General features: G+C 45.0%; 1 protein-coding gene across 7 annotated transcripts in view; it reads right to left on the bottom strand.

The window, feature by feature from the left end:
- LOC106583659 (CBFA2/RUNX1 partner transcriptional co-repressor 2) overlaps positions 1 to 17,351 on the bottom strand; it is a 69,595-nt gene extending 52,244 nt beyond the window's left edge. For 2 of the 7 annotated variants that reach the window (XM_014168113.2, XM_014168111.2), the window contains exon 1: positions 1,965 to 2,261. Coding sequence is in view for 1 of the 7 variants with exons in the window: in XM_014168109.2 (XP_014023584.1) it covers positions 17,124 to 17,151 (28 nt within the window). In the remaining 6 variants the exon portion in view is untranslated. Of the gene's footprint in view, positions 1 to 1,964; positions 2,266 to 17,123 lie in introns of those variants that run through there. The other 5 variants (XM_014168107.2, XM_014168109.2, XM_014168112.2 and 2 more) reach the window with 5 other exon arrangements.
- Positions 17,352 to 21,415: the final 4,064 nt, after the last annotated feature.

The following is a 21,415-nucleotide window of genomic DNA, read 5'->3' as shown; positions in this document are numbered from 1 at the left end:
CCTCCCTCCCTCCCTCCCTCCCTCCCTCCCTCCCACACACACACACACACACACACACACACACACACACACACTTACACTCTCATATTCACATTACTCTCACACACACACGCACACACACACACAAGCACTCCTACACACACACAAGCACTCCTACACACACACAAGCACTCCTACACACACACAAGCACTCTCTCTCTCACACAACAGCACTAACACACCACACAGATACAGCCGACATGCGAGAAACAGTTGTTTAGAGAGCAAATGGTTGTGATTGGGACCACTTCTGATCACATGATTAGGTCCCCCCTACACACCTCTCCCCTTTTCCTCCCCCAGGCCAGATATCACAGCCCTAGTCACTGGAACTAATAAAGAGCTTCCTGCTCCACAACCATTGAAGCAGCTGCTCGGGTCGTGTGTGTGTGTGTGTGTGTGTGTGTGTGTGTGTGTGTGTGTGTGTGTGTGTGTGTGTGTGTGTGTGTGTGTGTGTGTGTGAGAGAGAGAGAGAGAGGGAGGGAGGGAAAGACAGATAAAGGGAGCATTCTGAGCAGTGTTTCTAAGGATTTAAGCTGAGTGGACAAAGGTTAATGGTGTCAATGACTTCATGAAAGTCTGATCTCATTCATCTCAGCAATTCATCACTAATAACTGGTATAAACTAAGGCTGGGTATTTTCTCCCATCACTAGTATAAACTAGGGATAAATTATTATAAAAATGATAAGAAGCTAAGAGAATGTATGTAGATTTTCTAATGATAAATACTGCATTGCATCATAATAGATTTTTTTAAACATTTTAGTAAACACTCTTATCCAGAGTGACTTACAGGAGCAATTAGTGGCTTGCTCAAGGGCACATCAACAGTTTTTTCACCTAGTTGGTTCAGGGTTTCGAATCAGCAACCTTTCGGTTACTGGTCCAACGCTCTTAACCGTCTGGCTACCTGCTGCCCCTATATCAACCACTTTGACAAATGAATCTACTTTGAAACGGTTGAAAATTCACCAGTAAACAGAATCTCTCTCTCTCACACACTCACACACATGCACACACACACACGGCTCCTGCTGTCAGGAGTATGACAATGTCCAGCCGGCCTCCAGACCCGAGACTCCCTGTCTCCAGCCTGCCCAGTCCTTTCTCCCGACAGGCGTGGAGTCCTGCTCTACTTGGCTGAGACTAGCCAGGTTCTCTCTCTCTCTCACTATATGCCTCTCTCGTCATCCCCTGCACCCCAGCAAACATAAATACAAAGAGATGAGTCCACTCACCTCAAAACATGCCCAGGCATCACCCTTTGAAGCAGCAGAGCTCTTCATGAAAAAGATATAGCTTGCCCTACATTATAATGAATATACTACGTATGTACGCTATGGAACAGTGTGAGGCTTGCACACAGTGTTAGCAATAAGAGCATAATCTGGATATTACTCTTAACAATGTGTTGCCAGGTAAACTTTAACGCATAAGGAAAACATGAAAGATAGCAATATCCTTCTTTAACCTTCACTGACTCGGTATAGTAACTTGAACCTCACCTCAATATAAGCATCCATTTTGTTAACCTTAAAAGATTTTTCCACATGGAAGAAGCAACTAAGAAGCAATGTTCGAGTAGTAAGTAGTCCCACATTTACAGTGTCAGTGAATGTTCCAATTCAAAACCAGACCCAATGCCACAACAAACTCATTTCCAATACAGAGTTGACCGAATTGATCTCAAAAGGCAACAGTTTTCCAGTGCTAAGCTAACTGTTAGCCATATGCATCCCTGTCTTCCCCCAACAGACAAGGATAAAGAGATGAGGAGAAGATTACAGAGGGGATCATGCACCATCTGTACAGCCGGGAATTAGGCTAGACAAACCACACAAAATACACACACAATTAAAAAAAAGACTGATCACTTCAGCACGCAACAGAGAAAATGTGAAATACAAATAAAAAGTGTTTTACCTCCACCCTATTAGTCGGCTCTTGTCTGTCCTAATTCAGCTGTGGTGACTTTGCTTTCTTATCCTTCTCTTTTCTCTGTTTTTTGTCTCTCTCTCCACTCCTTCATATGTCAGGCATGTGTTTGTGTTCCCACATATGTGAGCCCCAGTGTGGAGGAGCCCAGAGCCAGAGGAACACAGATGGCTCCCAGATGGAAGAGGATATCCAGGCAGTCTAGTACTCCCTCTGCTGTTCTCTCTCTCTCTCTCTCTCTCTCTCTCTCTGACACACACACTGCTCTCTCTGTCACACACACACACACACTGTGTGTTCTCTCTCTACCTCTCTCTCTCTCTCTCTCTCTCTCTCTCTCTCTCTCTCTGACACACACACACACACACACACTGTGTGTTCTCTCTCTACCTCTCTCTCTCCCTCTCTCTCTCTCTCTCTGACTCCTCCCCCCTTTTCCCACAGACTCTCTTCTCTGTTTCCAGGGGCAGGTTGCTGTGCTGATGTCACTGATGAGGCCACGCCCCTCTCGGTGGAGCTCAGCCAATGAGGCACTAATCTATTTAGTGTATTTAGCGACAGGCCTCGTAATAAACGTAACTAATTGTCCTGGCACCTACAGACTAAACAGAGCCAAGAAAGCGGGGGTCAGGGGGTATTACTTTCCTTTTGGGGGGGGCATTACTTTCCCTTTTGGGGGGGCATTACTTTCCTTTTTGGGGGGGCATTACTTTCCTTTGGGGGGGCATTACTTTCATTTTGGGGGGGCATTACTTTCCTTTGGGGGGGCATTACTTTCCTTTTGGGGGGGCATTATTTTCCTTTGGGGGGCATTACTTTCCTTTGGGGGGCATTACTTTCCTTTGGGGGGCATTACTTTCCTTTGGGGGGCATTACTTTCCTTTTGGGGGGGCATTACTTTCCTTTTGGGGGGGCATTACTTTCCTTTTGGGGGGCATTACTTTAATTTTGGGGGGGCATTACTTTCCTTTGGGGGGCATTACTTTCCTTTTTGGGGGGCATTACTTTAATTTTGGGGGGCATTACTTTCCTTTTGGGGGGCATTACTTTCCTTTTGGGGGGCATTACTTTCCTTTTGGGGGGCATTACTTTCCTTTTGGGGGGGCATTACTTTCCTTTTGGGGGGCATTACTTTCCTTTTGGGGGGGCATTACTTTCCTTTTGGGGGGCATTACTTTCCTTTTTGGGGGGCATTACTTTCCTTTTGGGGGGGCATTACTTTCCTTTTGGGGGGGCATTACTTTCCTTTTGGGGGCATTACTTTCCTTTTGGGGGGCATTACTTTCCTTTTGGGGGGCATTACTTTCCTTTTGGGGGGCATTACTTTCATTTTGGGGGCATTACTTTCCTTTTGGGGGGCATTACTTTCCTTTTGGGGGGCATTACTTTCCTTTTGGGGGGGCATTACTTTCCTTTTGGGGGGGCATTACTTTCCTTTGGGGGGGCATTACTTTCCTTTGGGGGGCATTACTTTCCTTTGGGGGGGCATTACTTTCCTTTGGGGGCATTACTTTCCTTTGGGGGGGCATTACTTTCCTTTGGGGGGCATTACTTTCCTTTGGGGGGGGCATTACTTTCCTTTTGGGGGGGCATTACTTTCCTTTGGGGGGGCATTACTTTCCTTTGGGGGCATTACTTTCCTTTTGGGGGGGCATTACTTTCCTTTGGGGGGCATTACTTTCCTTTTGGGGGCATTACTTTCCTTTGGGGGGGGATTACTTTCCTTTGGGGGGGCATTACTTTCCTTTGGGGGGGCATTACTTTCCTTTTAAACCCCTTCAAGAGTGGGGCTCAAACAATGTCTTATACCCCCTCCGTGGTCCTTTTACTTTTTGTTTTACCAACTTAATGCAGTCTGGTAGACCATTGAATGCAGTGTGTGGACATGTGAAGGGAGTTGAATGCAACCTCTTGTCCTCAAGCTTCACTGAGTTAAATGTAAGAGAGAAAGACGGATGGTTTTGCTTTCCACCAAAATGTTTGGGGCATGGAAGCCTCTAAAAATACATTTTTTTTGTGCTGACTTTAGATTGTCAAGCCCGAGTTCCTTTTTATTCAGTGGAGAGTACATTATTCATTATTAGGCTTTATAATTGACAACTTGCAAACCACGGTACACATAATCAAGGCTTTTCAAAGTTCTAGACAGGGATACTCTAAAATAACACACACAAATGCTCAAAACAACAACAAACAAACAGTAGTAAAACACAAGCAGTTCATTAAGAAGGTGATATAGCACACACACACACACACACACACACACACACACACACACACACACACACACACACACACACACACACACACACACACACACACAGACACAGACACACACACACACACACACACACACAGACACACAGACACACAGACACACACACACACACACACACACACACAGACACACATCCTAATGGCTTCCCAAGGTTCAGCTGATACTGCGGGTTGCACACACGCACGCACGCACAGCACAGCTTTATCGGATATCCTTGGACTGATAAAGAGTGCATCTGGCCATGGGAGAGAGGGCCAGAGCGCCTTGGTAGGGAGAACAGGAGGCGCAGCACTGACAGCGGGTGCTCTGCAGATGCTAACCCAGACGCTACGCTCGCTAGCCCTACAGGTTAGTGTGTCCATGCTAACTAGCACCTCATATCAGATAAACCACACCAACCAACCACTCTTAGCCTTTCGTTTTCTCTGCCACACTGGGTGAACCATCTATGGTTGGCCCATAATAGAGGGGGAAAGGACAGCATACACTTATGGCATCATTTTTTAATGAGGAAAGTCAAGACTGAATGTGGTATGGAATTGCTTTAGCTCCTTCTTCATGCAGTCTCCCACAGCTGTTAACCATTGTGCTGGGCTGTGCGGCCCGAGATTGAAAAAGAAAAGGGTCCGTTGCTAGCTGCCTACAAAATGAGATATCCCAGTGAACCTTGAGCATCTGGTTGTGTTCACACGCTCTCCGAACATCTACTTTTAGAAACATAAACAGAGCTTAAACGACAGCACCAGCACTCTCCTACAGTCCCGAGCTTGGAGGAACCAGGAGTATGGACGTTGGAGGGTCTGAAGGGGGTGGAGAGAGAAACATAAAATCATTACCTCACTCAATCACTCAATTTGCCTTGTGTTGGATGGTTTATTGTGCGAGCGAAAGCAATTTTTTTATTTATTTTTATTTCACCTTTATTTAACCAGGTAGGCCAGTTGAGAACAAGTTCTCATTTACAACTGCGACCTGGCCAAGATAAAGCAAAGCAGTGCGACAAAAACAACAACACAGAGTTACACATAAACAAATGTAAAGTCAATAACACAATAGGGGGATGGTTGTGGCCTTGAGTCCACAATGAGCTCAAATGATATAGCTACGGATCCAATGGATACAGCTGTGCTGGGCCAAAGAGTGTGTGTGTTCCCACAAAGCCTCTACCAAAGTGTGGTCACACCTCGGTGAGTGATAACGTATTTTGGATAACCTACTCTCAGATGCAATCATTACCCTCTACAGTACATTGACAGTGAAGAGTGCCAACGGTAGCCTACTCTGACAGGGATGGGGCATGTCATGTGGTCTCAAAAAACATCCTTCTTCAGCAAAAGACCCAGGCACAAACTGCTCCCCTCTTGGAGCGAACCCAAAAGCCTTTACACACACCAGCTTGTGCTAGGAAAACACAGAGGCCCCCGGTCAGCTGCGTTGACTACTGAAAGGTGACATTATCATCACAAAAGGTGGCCACGCAGCCTTGTGGCGGCTCCAATGCCCCATGAATGGCTGTGGTGGCTGCTGATGGGAGGCTCCATCTCAAAGGGGGCTGGAGTAAAAGAGCTTCGTTTCTGAAATGGGAATTATCTCCAGGCTTTTTTAACAAGCCCCAGAGGGCAACACAGCTGGGTCGAGCCCGGCAGTGCTGTGGGCCCCCTCTTCTCTGTGCAGAGAAAGCTGCCAACCACCACAACGCAGCAGGAGCCCCATTATTGCTACGGCAACGCACGCATGATCTGTATGCAACGGCTAATGTATTAGCCTTAGCGCTACGTTTGGTTTACATCTCTGACGGCTTAAGTCAAATGTTGGGCTGTATTAGCATACAAAGCCATTTGAGAACGTTTTCGGTGACGAATGTTTGCGAAGCAAGCAGGGAGGGAGGGAGGCAGCAGCATTTACTGCGAATTTCATTGGTGATAATGGCATAATGACTGCTAATACTTAGCAAACAAGCTAATGACAGACAGACATGGAAGCCTACTCAGGAAGTAAAGAAACAGACAGAAAACTACAGCCTTTTGTCAATTGGATTTGCTCAACTCCTGTGTCCTCTCTGGTAATCGAGGAGAGGCGGCAAGGAGAGGGAAAGTGGCTGAAAATGTGCTTGCATGAAATGAGACTCTCCTCCAATCATGCAAATTATGTTTACAGGGTGGACTCCCAAAATAAATGTATAAAGTGATAAAAACTAATTTAGCTAGTTATGCAAGACCTTATATAGTAAAAAGCATGTCGTTTTTTAAATGTTTGCATGCTTTCTCCGTAAAAAACAACAACAGCTGATTCAAAGGGCGTGTGGCAGGGCTGTCCCTGACTGAAAAACATATTTGTCGACCGAGAGTTGTCTGTTCTTAAATATGTATTTTAGCCTAGGTTGTTGCTCTGCAAACAACGTGTCCACTCCTACAATGACAACGTAAGACTGTAATAACAATATATTGAATGCATTAACAGAAAATACTGTAACCAAACAAACATGGTAGATTCGAAATCATGGGAATGAACGGTAAATGTACTACTGGTGATACTGGTGTGCCTTCCCCGCAGCCTCCACAGTGGATTAGTCCACTGAGACAGGCGTGAATCAGACAGGTGTCTTGTGTTCCATAAATGTTTTAATATATATTTGCCACTGCTCGACTAAAAACATCTCAGTCGACCAACAGCCTATCGACCTGTCGACTAAATGGGGTCAGCCCTACAGATTTCAAAACTCTTCCGTGAAGTACTAAAGTAGTGTACACTTGTACTTCCTCACCAAAAGGAGGCTATTGAGGAGGGGAGGACCGTCTTCTATTTGCCTACTAACAAATTGAAATCCTCCTCGACCACTCTACTACTTATTGGTTTCCGGGTCAAGGAGGAGAGGGGGAGGACAAACTTTTTACCAAATGAGAAAAAGCCTTTGAGGCAGCTTGAGTGTCTTACATGAGTAAATACATTTAAAATAACTGAAAACATTCATTACCTTCATTTGCAATAATGACTGCTAATGCTGCGCAAATATGCTGACGCTAGCCAACATGCTAATTTGCTAACAACATGAGAATAGGGCTCCATGCAGGAAGTAAACAAAAAACACAGATGCTGGTAAGTGAATTTTTTCTCCAGTCGTAAAGCACCTATCCCCCCACCTTGGTTCAAGTAGACGCAAGAGAGTGTTTGTGTGTGTGTATTTTTTTGGATTGTCTCTTGAAGGCCAAGCATGTCTTTGGACATTCACAGGCTTGAGAGCCAGCCAAAACAGATCACTCCTTGGCTTGCCTCCCACCCACCATATCTCAGGCCACAGGGGTTCCCTTGGAATCAATGAAGGCACAATGCACCTTAAGCTCCGTGTGTGTGTCTCTCTCTCTCTCAAAAATAGTGCACTATGAAGGGAATAAGGTGCCATTTGGAACACGTTTGCTCTCCTCTGCTCCAGCACCTCTCTATCTCCACACTACTGCAAAGAACTCAATGGACTATGTGTGCATTCTGGAGGAAATTGCCTTTTTTTGGAAAATGTGCTTATTTTTCTGTCCATTGTCCTGTGCAAATAATAGACAGAGGTAGAGAGACAGACGAAGAGATGACTTCTCACCTTAACCATTGTCTCTCTCTAACTCTCCCTCTCTAACTCTCCCCTTACCTTTTGCTTTTCTTTGCCGACTTCTGCTTTAGTTTATCGGAGGAGGAAACCGCAGGAGTCCCGTCTGATCTTTTAATGCTCTCTTTTCCATTACATCTGGTGTGGGGACAACCTGACAGGAGACATAATGATTTTCTCCATGTCTGCTAGGATCATTTAGGGTGAAGGAAAAACATGTAAAATAAATATGATGCTTGGCAGTGGTCTGGTCACACGCTAAAGTGAGGGACTATTTTCTTCACTGTATGCTTGGCACAATAATGATATCAAATCAGAACAGGCCATGTGAAGTCCTATGGATGGGGAGGGTGGTTGGGGGGGGTGTTCTCTCTAGGCCTCGTCCCCAAGAAGACTATATTCAAAGCTATTGATTCAATCAAAGGCTTGTTTGTAGCTCATCCCGGGGATATTAAAAACAAATGTGTGGGGTGGGGGGAGACACTTCGAGCAAACACACCCAAAAATCCATTGATTGCTACTTTAGCCACCCCCCCACAAGCTCCTCCTCTACCCTACTTTTCAGACACTCCTCCTATATCACCCAAATGGGTCCGCTATATTCTTTTCTCTCTCCCTCACCCCCCCTTCTCAATCCCTCTCTCTTCTGCATCCCCCTTCTCATTCCCTCTCTCTCTCCCTCATCCCCCCTTCTCATTCCCTCTCTCTCTCCCTCATCCCCCCTTCTCATTCCCTCTCTCTCTCCCTCATCCCCCCTTCTCATTCCCTCTCTCCCTCATCCCCCTTTCTCATTCCCTCTCATCCCCCCTTCTTATTCCCTCTCTCTCCCTCATCCCCCCTTCTCATTCCCTGACTCTCTCCCTCATCCCCCTTCTCATTCCCTCTCTCTCCCTCATCCCCCCTTCTCATTCCCTCTCTCTCCCTCATCCCCCTTTCTCATTCCCCCTCATCCCCCTTCTTATTCCCTCTCTCTCCCTCATCCCCCCTTCTCATTCCCTCTCTCTCCCTCATCCCCCCTTCTCAAGCCCTCATCCCCCCTTCTCATTCCCTCTCTCTCCCTCATCCCCCCTTCTCATTCCCTCTCTCTCTCCCTCACTCTCGATGAAAGGCATGCATTGAGCCGGCAGTGGCATTCCAAAACCTCAGCCCACGGCTCCAGAGTGTCTGGCTGTTCAACACTGCTGGGAGCGATTAGTTTAAGTAAGGCCTGACCCGCCTACTCACCCATGGAAAAACGTCAGATCTCTTGTTACACTTTGGGTTGGAGAAGGGGAGGACTGTGTGTGCATTGTGTATGTATGTGTATGTTGATGTGTGTGTGGTAGTGAAAGAGAGAGAGAGTGCATTTGTGTATGTTTGTGTTGATGTGTGTGTGTGTGTGTGTGTATGTGTATGAAAGAGAGCACATGTGTGTGCGTGTGCACACGCATAGAATTTACGAGAGGTGGGTCACACGCTCACTTGGCTGCATCTTCCTGAAGTTTCCACAGAGGAAGGCCAAGTGCACAGACTGACTCCAAACCTTTTCTCCAATAACTCTGTTAAACGATATTCAATAACCACCTTCTCCTTCTCTCTCTCCATTTAAACCGAGCACCAGATAAACCTACTGGGCTATCTGTGGCATATATAGTTAAAGCCTTACATGCTCCCACTTACAGTATTATAATCACTAAATGCACAATGCAGTAAGAGCTTGTCTGAAGTTTGTCCTCCTCTGCCAACCGTAGAAAATGTTCAAGTTTTCTCAAGTTGAGGAAGCGTGCAATTGGCATGCTGACTGCAGGAATGTCCACCAGAGCTGTTGCCAGAGAATTTAATGTTAATTTCTCTACCATAAGTCACCTCCAATGTCGTTTTATAGAATTTGGCAGTACGTCCAACCAGCCTCCAAACCGCAGACCACGTGTAAGCACGCCAGCCCAGGACCTCCACATCCGGCTACTTCACCTGCGGGGGGAGGGGGGGGGTTCTGAGGAGTATTTTTTTGTGGGGAAAAACAAATTCTCATTGGCTGGGCCTGGTTCCCCAGTGGGTGGACCTGGCTCCCCGCCCCTGCCCAGTCATGTGAAATCCATAGATTAGGGCCTAATTTATTTATTTCAATTGACTGATTTCCTTATATGAATTGTAACTCAGCAAAATCTTTGAAATTGTTCCATGTTGCATTTATATTTTTGTTCGGTATACTTAACAGCCACCTTGTAAAACAGCTTTTAAAGAGAGCAGACATTTCACAAGAGGCATGTCTGAGCAGTAGGACAGGTGAGGGTAGAAAGCAACAAAAAAAGTAAGAACCCAAACCGCATTTCTCTTCCTATTAAATGGTTTAACTTGATTTTCCTTCCATGGTGGTGGTTGGTTGTGTCGCCCGTTGTGCTTACAGGAAGGACCTGACAATAGTGCCACTTTCTGACCCACAAAGAACTGTATTGTTCCTGTCATGTCAGAGACGTAACAATAGGCAGGTGAAATTAAACATACATCAAAACGGGGGCCCGGGAAAGTCCTTGTCGTTTCGACTCAAAGGCGCGCTTTGACATGACCAGCCAGAGACCTCATCTCATCAGGGTGTACGGTTACTGTGACCGTGCGTGTGTGTTCCTTCCTCTACCTGCAGTTGATCCTATTATAAACTTCTCGTTATCCCCCGGGCAAGAGCAGCTGTGTTGTGCTATTGTGTAGCGACGGCCACACCTGTGTTTTGCAGGTGGCTCATCTGGAGAGCTGTGTTGGGAACACCTGACCAGGCAGAGACAGAGCCTGCTGGGGGATTTGTCAAGCGCTCAATTAAGCATTGTTCACACTGCAGGCCTTAATGCTCAAATCAGTTTGGTTTTTCAAATCCGTTTTGGAATACTGACTGTCCAAACAGCAAGTTACAAGTGACCGAATCAGATGTGTGTGTTCAGACAGCAGTCATTTGCTGACATGGCTACGCTAGTTGTCATAGTAACAACGGTTGTGCACGTAGTGGTGTAGACTGATTGGTGGTACTACTCGTGCTTCATCTCACTCCGAAGTTATGCCATGGAAGTCTCCCAGTTGTTTTGAGTGTTCAAAATCATAGTGTAGGAAAACTTTTAAAGCCTCAAAGGATAAGATGATCCAACTTTTATAAACAAGTCATTTCTGGCTAGCCAAGGCAGTCAACCAGCTAGCTAGGTAACTGTTCAGCTTTCTAGCACATTCACTCATTTGTTTGTTAACAATTAACAAGCTAATTAGCTAAACATATTCTTGCTACTCTGTTGACAGTTTGACAAGTAACAAGATATGCCAAATAACAGTCTACAAACTAAATAAATCAGATTTGACCGTTCAGACACATGGCGAGGAATCAGATTATTATCTGATTTAAAACCCCCACAAAGGACTCGTAAGGGCTCGTAAGTACGCGTTTCATGGTAAGGTCTACACCTGTATTCAATGCATGTGACAAATAGAATTTGATTTGAGGAATCATGTGGCGTAATGTGGCGTAATATATCCGATTCCATGTGCTTTTTGGCTGTTCAACTGCAGGAAAAAGATCAGATTGGAATCGGATATGCAAAAAATGTGATTTGAATCACTTGCCAGTGTGAAGGTTTTACAGCTCAGCTAGATAAGAACTCTGAGGACTCGGGGCAGACACACATGGGCATGCCTTTGCCTTACTCAGGGTTCAGCCGCAGGGATGTTTAGACTTGTCAGAAGTGCGCTCCCCCTGAAGGTGTGTTTGTGTGCGTGTGAGAGAGAGAGACTCACACTAACAAAACAAACAGACAAGTTGTGTGTTTCTCTTTGTTGTCTAAAACTGATACAAGTTCTCTCTCTCTCTCTCTCTCGCTCTCTCTCTCAATTCAAAGGGGCTTTACTAGCATGAGAAACATGTTTACATTGCCAAAGCAAGTGAAATAAACAATAAACAAAACAAAAATGACAAAAACCAACAAAGCGAATTAAACAAAACAAAGATGTCTCTCCACAAAACTTCCCCACACACTAAGGATGATGAGACCACCTGCCTCGGCTTTGTGACCACAAGAGGCAAAGATAGGGCATAATAGTGTTAGGGTTGGCCTTGATGGTTATTTCAAACTAAGAGCATAATAGTGTTAGGGTTGGCCCTCTCCTTGATGGTTATTTCAAACTAAGAGCATAATAGTGTTAGGGTTGGCCCTCTCCTTGATGGTTATTTCAAACTAAGGGCATAATAGTGTTAGGGTTGGCCCTCTCCTTGATGGTTATTTCAAACTAAGAGCATAATAGTGTTAGGGTTGGCCCTCTCCTTGATGGTTATTTCAAACTAAGAGCATAATAGTGTTAGGGTTGGCCCTCTCCTTGATGGTTATTTCAAACTAAGAGCATAATAGTGTTAGGGTTGGCCCTCTCCTTGATGGTTATTTCAAACTAAGGGCATAATAACACCACTGATCCTCTGCTATCACAACACACAATGCCAACAAGCAAAAGATACCACTAAAGGAAAGACACATGAACATCATGGTACAGGTCTGCTGATAAGATCACATTCCAACAAAAGAGAACAAGCATCGTTGTATAGCGTCTGGAAAGTTGGAGATAACAGCAGGGTTTGATTTCACTACAACTGGGCCCCTTTTCATGAAGCATCTCAGAGTGGAAGTGCTGATCTAGGATCAGGTTACCCCTGATGCTAATAATTGTATTCAGCCGATGATTTTAATAGGCAAAACTGATCCAAAATCAGCACTTTATGACTACAGATCCTGAACAGACCCCCTTCCCTGGGTGACACTGAAGCTCAGCAGGACTGGAAACAGAGCTGTGATAAATGGGGTGCAGTTTGATGAGGTAGCATCAGGAAGCATAAAGCGCTCGTACAACAGACACATGGGAAGACTTTGTCTGAACCTTCCATCATCCGTGATTTAGGTCTGCTGGTTAGCCAGAAAAACCGTTAGCGCTAAAGCAGGAGTGTCAAACTCCTTCCATGGAGGACCTAGTGTCTGCTGGTTTTTCCTTTCAATTAACACCTAGACAATCAGGTGAGGGGAGCTCCTTACTAATTAGAGACCTTAATTAATAAATGAAGTACAAGGGACGAGTGAAAACCCACAGACACCCGCCCCTCAATGGACTGAGTTTGACACGTGCGCTAAAGCATATAACGAGACAGACTTGGGACAGTTTTACACATTATTTTAAATAGCCGATGATGTGTCACGTCACGGTTATGTCATGTCAGTGTAAAGAATGCAAACAGTTATGACAATGTAAAGAATGTAAACAGTTATGACAATGTAAAGAATGCCTTGCGAGAGAAGGTTTGCATTTGAAAGATGTCCTAACTCTTGAAAGGATTGGGGGGGAAATTCTGAGAAGTCTTTTTTTTTGAGGGGGGGGGGGCTCCCAAAATAACTGACAACTGAGTTTCTCATTTGAATCCCAGTCCATATTGTGCTATCAGTCTTCAATGGGAAACTCATACAGGCATTGATTTGAACTCTCCTCTGGGTGCTGACAAGCCACTGCAGCTGGACTCCCCATCCCCATTGACCAGGAGAGAGAGTGCGAGAGAGAGAGGGTGAGAGGGGTAGAATATCCCGAAAGCTGTGGAGTATAGGGGGAACCAATCCTAACGAGGCTTTGTCTGGGCTGGAGGAGGGAAGAACGGGTATTAAAAAAGCATAATGTGGTGATAAGGTCCTTTCAGTTTTCTTTTTCCACTGTGACCGCTCTAATTTACTACTGGGTGATTAGTACTTTTGTTCTCTGTCAATGTCCTCTGCTTAAAGTAGGAGACTTAATAAATGCCCGCAGACAATAAGGCCCCCACGTCCCACCAGTCGAATGTCCGACAACACAGAGGGGTAGAAAGGATACATACATTTTCAATGACGGTTTTGAAAGAAACACTTTTCACAGCAGGACACAAAGGTATTAATCCATTTTGGGGAACTTTCAAAAGCCCTCTGAAATATGCTAAACACATTTTGAACCCCATAGCTGGTTTCAAACCTTAAACGTGTCATATGATATCAATGTGTAATGCAGATACAATGACACAGTACCAACATTATGAGGCTAGTTAGTCAAACAAAATGACAGCTCTGCAAACTGAGCCCTGTAGTCAACTCAACACCATAACAAAAAGCCTCTAAGAAGTGATAGTCTTGACCGTCCACAAAAAAAAAAGGGTTGAGATGGAGAGAGGAACGGAGCGGAGCGCGCCCCAGGCCCACTAATAGGTTTTGTCTCCTGTAGACTGGCATTCCAGAGGATTGTTATTGGCGGGCGATCCGAAGAGCAGGGCCCACATCTGGATCCAATCCTCCCACCCGGTCCGTGCAGTGCGCAGCAACAAGAAACAGCTGTGCGAACCTGGCGTCAATTAGCCTCACATTCTCCTGACAGTTAATCAGTTCCTCTCCCCTTTTTTCTTCCTCCCTCCTTCTCTCTCTGTCTCTCTATCACTTTTCTGTCTCTCTCCCTCTCTCTCCTTCGTTTCAGGTTGCCTCACAGGCTGAAATAATAGGGGTATGTGAAATAAGGACGGACGGCGACTAGCTCACAAAAACACTCCTACATGACAGGGTCTGTCAAGGGAGATTTATTGAGTCAGTGGCTCGCAACACACTATCACAGCTTATTGTGAAATAGACACAAATTGCTTATTCAAAATTTGTGACAGGCACACGAAAAGGTTCACTTTTTTGTGTGTCTTACACCATTTCATTACACGATTTTCTTTCTTCATAATGCATTTGTGTACATTACACGAACTCCAATTTGTTGTGGCTAACGTTAGATAGGCTAGCTAGATGGCTAACTTTAGCTAGGCTAGGAGTTAAGGTTAGGGTTTAAGGTTAGTGGTAGGTTACGGGTTAAGGTTAGGACTAGTTAACATGCTAGCTAAGTAGTTAAAAGGTTTAGGAGTTAGATTAAAGGGTTAAGATTAGGGGAAGGGTTAACTAGCATGCTAAGTAGTTGCAAAGTAGCGAAAATGCTAAAGTTATCCATGAAGAGATTCTAACACACAAACTCTGGGTTACTAGGTTCTGACTCGTGTTAACCCTTGTGGAGGAGATTTAGGGTAGACTTCAAAATGGATAGGAGAGATGGATGTTTGTGATTTCCTCTCACCAAAGGGAATAGACTGATTTATTAAGAGTAAAAGGTTGGTTTTCATTTAGACTTTTGGAGTTGGTATTTTAGTAGTTTATGACCCTCATTAATGAATAGAAGACTTTGGAACAGAATATTTTTGCGATTGTTTTTGTTGTGGCTCTAATTGATGAGGTCACGGAAAAGCGAGGCACCCTGATCTAACTCCACACCAAGCATGAAAGTGTGCTCAAGTTGTTTCCATTCATAACCACACTTTATAAATGACTACGTATGATCTGCCTGTGCACACAAAATGTAATCACCAATCAGTGATGAGTCAAACTTAGTTCACCTAAAAAAAAACAATTCAATTCCAGACTGCTCCACTTCACTCAAATCATCTGCGTTTCTGAATCAAACTCAGATTCATCCTCTGATAGTTATTAATGGGGGCCAGGCTTAGAGCAAACCTCCAATCTGATGGGCCTGACTACGGTCCTGGATGAGAGCAGCGCCATGGGGCCCAGTAAAGCATTAACAGGTGTTACTGGTGGAAAAGACCCACTCAGAGACCAAAGAGAGCTGTACATGAGAGACGATGAGAGGGGATGAGGATGCTGGGCTGACTCACTCCCAGCTACAGGCACCTCTCTCTCCACAGCGCCAGGGAAATTCTCCCACATGACAACACAACATAAAGGCGCCAGATCTGGCAACCCGGAGGAGCCACTCAAGCCAAAACCAATTAGGAGCCTAATGCAAACCTGCAGGGCCCTTTTGTAATTTATTTATTTCCCTTTAAAAAGTCAGGGGAATGGAATCACAAAAAATTTAGAAAAAATAAGGAAAAGAGGAAAATTGTAGTTGTGTCCAACTTGCCCACATGTTTTCAAGTGGATTTAATTGAATCAAGGGACAAAACAGTGATTGAGAACGAACGTGAGCGATGCTGTGTTCTCTTTGGCACGTTTGTCATCACACAACTATCTCCTTGCACACTATCTCCTAGCAAAACAACAGAGGCGCCACACTCCCCTCCATACTGTAAAACTATTCAAGTTATACCATTGACATTTTTTTTCTCTCAAGTTATACCATTGAGAAAACAACTACATTCAAACTAGCTGTATTTCAATATGTATTCGTTCTGGTCAACATTTTGGACCTAAATCCAAGAACACTAAGAACCATAAAACGGAAGATGAATCCCCATTACAGTTCCATCATGGATGCCAGAGGAGCTCTGCTGCTCTCTGCTGGTTACTGTAACAAACTATGTTTCATCATTAGGACTACTGTCTCTCTTTGTCGAGCCATCGTTTGTTATTCCGACATTGGGACAAAAGGGAGACGAATTGTTTCTCCCGGGTCAAACACACAAATACAGTTGTGCCTTGAGGCTGTGGCTAGGTATGGCGACCCCACTTGCATTGCATGACTGTGCCTTTGTCCCACAGGCTAAGTAGACAAGTGGGAGTTCTCTATTGGCAGTCTTTAGACCGCCTGGTGTTATTGTCTTGAAAAGCTGCAAAGCTCCAGATGGTGCAAAACTTTGCCTGGTGGATTAATTCCAAATCATCCACTGAAAAGGCACATTTAGAGTGGCGGCCTTTGCAGCATAATATCAGGATATTATCAGCTATACGAGGGCAAAGCTCACAACATCATTATATGCATGTTATTATAGCCTACAGTTAGGTTACTAATTTAATAAGCTAACGTTAACAACCATGACAACAAAGGTAATGCAAAAAAATAGTATTTATAATGAGACACATTTTAATTGACACCAAGACTGTGAACATAATTATATTTTCTTGATGTAGGCCTGCTTGGGCTATGTGTGAATGTCCCATTGAATGTTTGCGCTCTCTGTCAAAATATTGAAGTCAAATAAAAAATGTCTGCCTACTAAACGTCATAACATTACACTAGGCAACAAAACACCCAGGACAAAAGACACGTCTACTGTTGTGGATATATTATGGGAAAAAATAGACTAGACTTCCATGCAAACAGTTTCCGCATTTTTTAGTCTTTTCCTGAGCGCGCGCGACCAGTAGCTATTTGACGTTGTCCCATCTCCTCCAAACAAATAGCCATAGGATAATGTCAAAATAATAATAATACCCAAAATGGTCACAAAAAACGTTTAACATGTATTTTACAGCACTAAAACATAGATAGGTTAGTTACTTACATTGCAAAGCGCCCGTGATCCCGACCATGCTCTTCGCACTTTGAATGGCAATGTGCACGTTTCAAGATACAGCCTACTATAACCAAAATATTACGCTTATCGAGTCAACTGATATCAGCCACTGACTTGTTTTTCTATCAAGATAATAGACACCGTAACACTGCAGCATCAGGTATCAGGGGCATAGGCTGCTACTGTAGCAACATTGCACTGAATATTGGAGTGGGCGGGCCAATTGTAATCCTTTCGACAAAAAGCCAATACTCTGCTGCGTTGTTACACGGTCGTTAACAGCAGGGACATATCTTTTACGGCCGCTAAATCAGATTATGGGAAATACGACAATAATAATAATAATAATAATTAGTCTGTTCTGGGTTTGAACCAGCGACCTTTCGGTTACCACTCTCCTAACCGGTACGTTGCCTGCCGCCCAACAGACCACTACTTGTTTGCATATCAACGGTGTGTAGACAAAATGTTGTGAGCCATGTCTTTTAAATCAAGATATATATTATGTTTTTGGCTACCACTAGTCTGCAATGCATATAGGCCATATCCTACCGTAGTCACAAGAAGGAGCAACCAGTCATTTATTCTGAACATTTTATCAGTTTATCTTTGTTGAGAATATTCAGGTAATGTTTAGATTGATTCAGTGCTCTATTTTTGTCATGTTGTAGGCTATTTTTGGCATAGATGCTAATCCAGAATGTTCTATTTGATAATATAATAATAACTGATATTTGAGAGAGAGAGAGCGGTAGGTCTAGAGCACATCCACGTCTCTTTATTTGATGCATCCTTGTGCCATCTATACAGTGGTGTTGCTTTCTTGCCTCTCTGCAACACAACAACCTATTGAAGGCAAGGAATGACTAGCATTGGAACCCATCCAGGCCCTCATGTGTTGTTTCTCATGGAAACAGGATATATAATTCCCCCCCCACACACACACGCCACATGCTCCTGTCTCCCTCCCCCTCTTCTCCTCCCTCTCTCTCTCTCTCTCTCTCCTCCCCCATCCACCACCCCTGCGGAGGCTGCCACCTGCTCTCGGAGCATGCCGCACAGCTGCTGAGTTACAATAACAAATTAACACCCACCATGGCCCGGCCATTACCTACTGTTTGTAGACCTACTGCAGGCTGTAGCCCATCAACCCCAACCGGGGACCTACTGCAGGCTGTATCCCGTCAACCCCAACCAGGGACCTACTGCAGGCTGTAGCCCATCAACCCCAACCAGGGACCTACTGCAGGCTGTAGCCCGTCAACCCCAACCAGGGACCTACTGCAGGCTGTAGCCCGTCAACCCCAACCTGGGACCTACTGCAGGCTGTAGCCCATCAACCCCAACCTGGGACCTACTGCAGGCTGTAGCCCATCAACCCCAACCGGGGACCTACTGCAGGCTGTAGCCCATCAACCCCAACCGGGGACCTACTGCAGGCTGTATCCCATCAACCCCAACCAGGGACCTACTGCAGGCTGTAGCCCATCAACCCCAACCGGGGACCTACTGCAGGCTGTAGCCCGTCAACCCCAACCAGGGACCTACTGCAGGCTGTAGCCCATCAACCCCAACCGGGGACCTACTGCAGTCTGTATCCCGTCAACCCCAACCTGGGACCTACTGCAGGCTGTAGCCCGTCAACCCCAACCAGGGACCTACTGCAGGCTGTATCCCGTCAACCCCAACCAGGGACCTACTGCAGGCTGTAGCCCATCAACCCCAACCAGGGACCTACTGCAGGCTGTATCCCGTCAACCCCAACCGGGGACCTACTGCAGGCTGTAGCCCATCAACCCCAACCAGGGACCTACTGCAGGCTGTAGCCCGTCAACCCCAACCGGGACCTACTGCAGGCTGTAGCCCATCAACCCCAACCAGGGACCTACTGCAGGCTGTAGCCCATCAACCCCAACCAGGGACCTACTGCAGGCTGTAGCCCATCAACCCCAACCGGGGACCTACTGCAGGCTGTAGCCCGTCAACCCCAACCGGGGACCTACTGCAGGCTGTAGCCCGTCAACCCCAACCAGGGACCTACTGCAGGCTGTAGCCCATCAACCCCAACCAGGGCCCGACTGCTATCATAACTCAAGGCGAGACATAGATGCAGACACAGGAGGCAGATGGTTGGAGTCTTAGATGTTTAATAATCCAAAACGGAGTAGGCAAGAGAATGGTCGTGGACAGGCAAAAGGTCAAAACCAGATCAGAGTCCAGGAGGTAGAATGGCAGGCAGGCTCGAGGTCAAGGCAGGCAGAATGGTCAGGCAGGCGGGTACAGAGTCCAGAAACAGGCAAGGGTCAAAACCGGGAGGACTAGAAAAAGGAGAAATAGCAAAAGCAGGAGAACTGTGGCTCAGTTGGTGTTTGCAACGCCAGCATGGTGTGTGCAATGCCAGGGTTGTGGGTTCGATTCCCATGGGGGGCCAGTACAAAAAAAAAGGAAAACAAATCCATGAAATGTATGCATTCACTACTGTAAGTCGCTCTGGATAACAGCGTCTGCTAAATGACTAAAATGTAATGTAAATGTAACGGGAAAAACCGCTGGTTGACTTGGACATACAAGATGAACTGGCACAGAGAGACAGGAAACACAGAGATAAATACACTGGGGAAAACAAGTGACAGCTGGAGGAGGTGGAGACAATAACAAGGACAGGTTAAACAGACCAGGGTGTGACAACTGCAGGCTGTAGCCCATCAATCCCAACCGGGGACCTACTGCAGGCTGTAGCCCATCCACCCCACAGGATCCTTCACCTATCAGAGTGTGGCTTGTATAAGGAGAGAGGGGGAGAGAGAGGATATCATCTTTGGATCTGCTCTTTCTACAACATCTAACTGATCTCTTAGAGAGTGTGTTTGGAGCAGGAGAGAGGGGGCGGGAGATATTATGGTCTTATTCAACCAGATGTAAATGTAAGTGATTTAACTTTCCATGTCAATAAAGTTTATTGAATTGCTTTGAGAAAGAGAGGGAGGAAGAGAGAGGTAGAGAGGGAGGGAAAAAGAGGATGAAAGATGGAGAGAGGGAGAAAGATAGGGAAAGAGGGGGAAAGAGGGAGAAAGAAAGGGAGAGAGAGGAAGAGAGCAAGAGAGAGAAAGAGGGGGAGCGAGAGAGAGAAAGGGGGGAGAGAAAGAGAGGGAGAGGTTGTCACAACTGCATTTACAGCTTATCTTTGAATCTTCTAGAAGGGAACAGGCATCCCCTCAATCTCCAGATCTATCTTTATCATCTCCAGATGAAGAGATGACTAGGGAACAGATTAAGAAAAACTATGATGGATGAAGTTCAAAGTTGAGTTTGATAGTTCAAATTATCACACCATGTCGGAATTACATGTCACCAAACGAAGTAAAAGCAGAGTATCATAACCCAAAAATGTTCAGTTTGTCACACCCTGACCTTAGAGAGCCTTTTTATTCTCCATTTTGGTTAGGTCAGGGTGTGACTAGGGTGGGTACTCTAGTTTTTTGTATTTCTATGTTGGCCTGGTATGGTTCCCAATCAGAGGCAGCTGTCTATCGTTGTCTCTGATTGGGGATCATATTTAGGCAGCCTTTTCCCACCTGTTGTTTGTGGGATCTTGTTTTTTGTATTGTTGCCGTTGAGCCCTACAAGGCTGTACGTTCCGTTGAATGTTGTTTTGTTGCTGGTTATCATTAATAAATATGATTAACCTACCCCACGCTGCATCTTGGTCCGACCATCATTACAACGACAGTCGTTACCCAGTTTTGGAAAAAGTACCCAATTGTCATACTTGAGTAAATGTAAAGATACCTTAATAGAAAATGACTCAATAAAAGTGAAAATCTAAAAGTATTTGGTTTTAAATATACTTAAGTATCAAAAGTAAAAGTTTAAATCATTTCCTTATAATAATCAAACAGGATGGCATGATTTTCTTGTTTTTTAAATTTACGGATAGCCAGGGGCACATTACAACACTCAAGACAATTTAAAAACGAAGCATTTGTTTTTAGTGAATCCGCCAGATCAGAGGGAGTAGGGATGACCAGGGATGTTTTCTTCATAAGTGCTTGAATTTGACCATTTTCATGTCCTGCTAAGCATTCAAAATGTAACAAGTATTTTAGGTGTTAAAGTACTATATATAAATAGTAAAGTACAGATACCCCCCAAAAATATTTAAGTAGTACTTTAAAATATTTTTACCCTAGTACTTTACACCACTGACAATATTAATCAATGGGTTGAATGAAGGGATGATATATTGTTTACATGTTCAACTTCCGAGCACAAGAGCACAC

Source organism: Salmo salar, chromosome ssa22 (assembly GCF_905237065.1).
Source record: "Salmo salar chromosome ssa22, Ssal_v3.1, whole genome shotgun sequence".
NCBI classification, from domain to species: domain Eukaryota; kingdom Metazoa; phylum Chordata; class Actinopteri; order Salmoniformes; family Salmonidae; genus Salmo; species Salmo salar.
The sequence above is the reverse complement of the archived record's forward strand: the minus strand, read 5'-3'. Positions and strand labels throughout refer to the sequence as shown.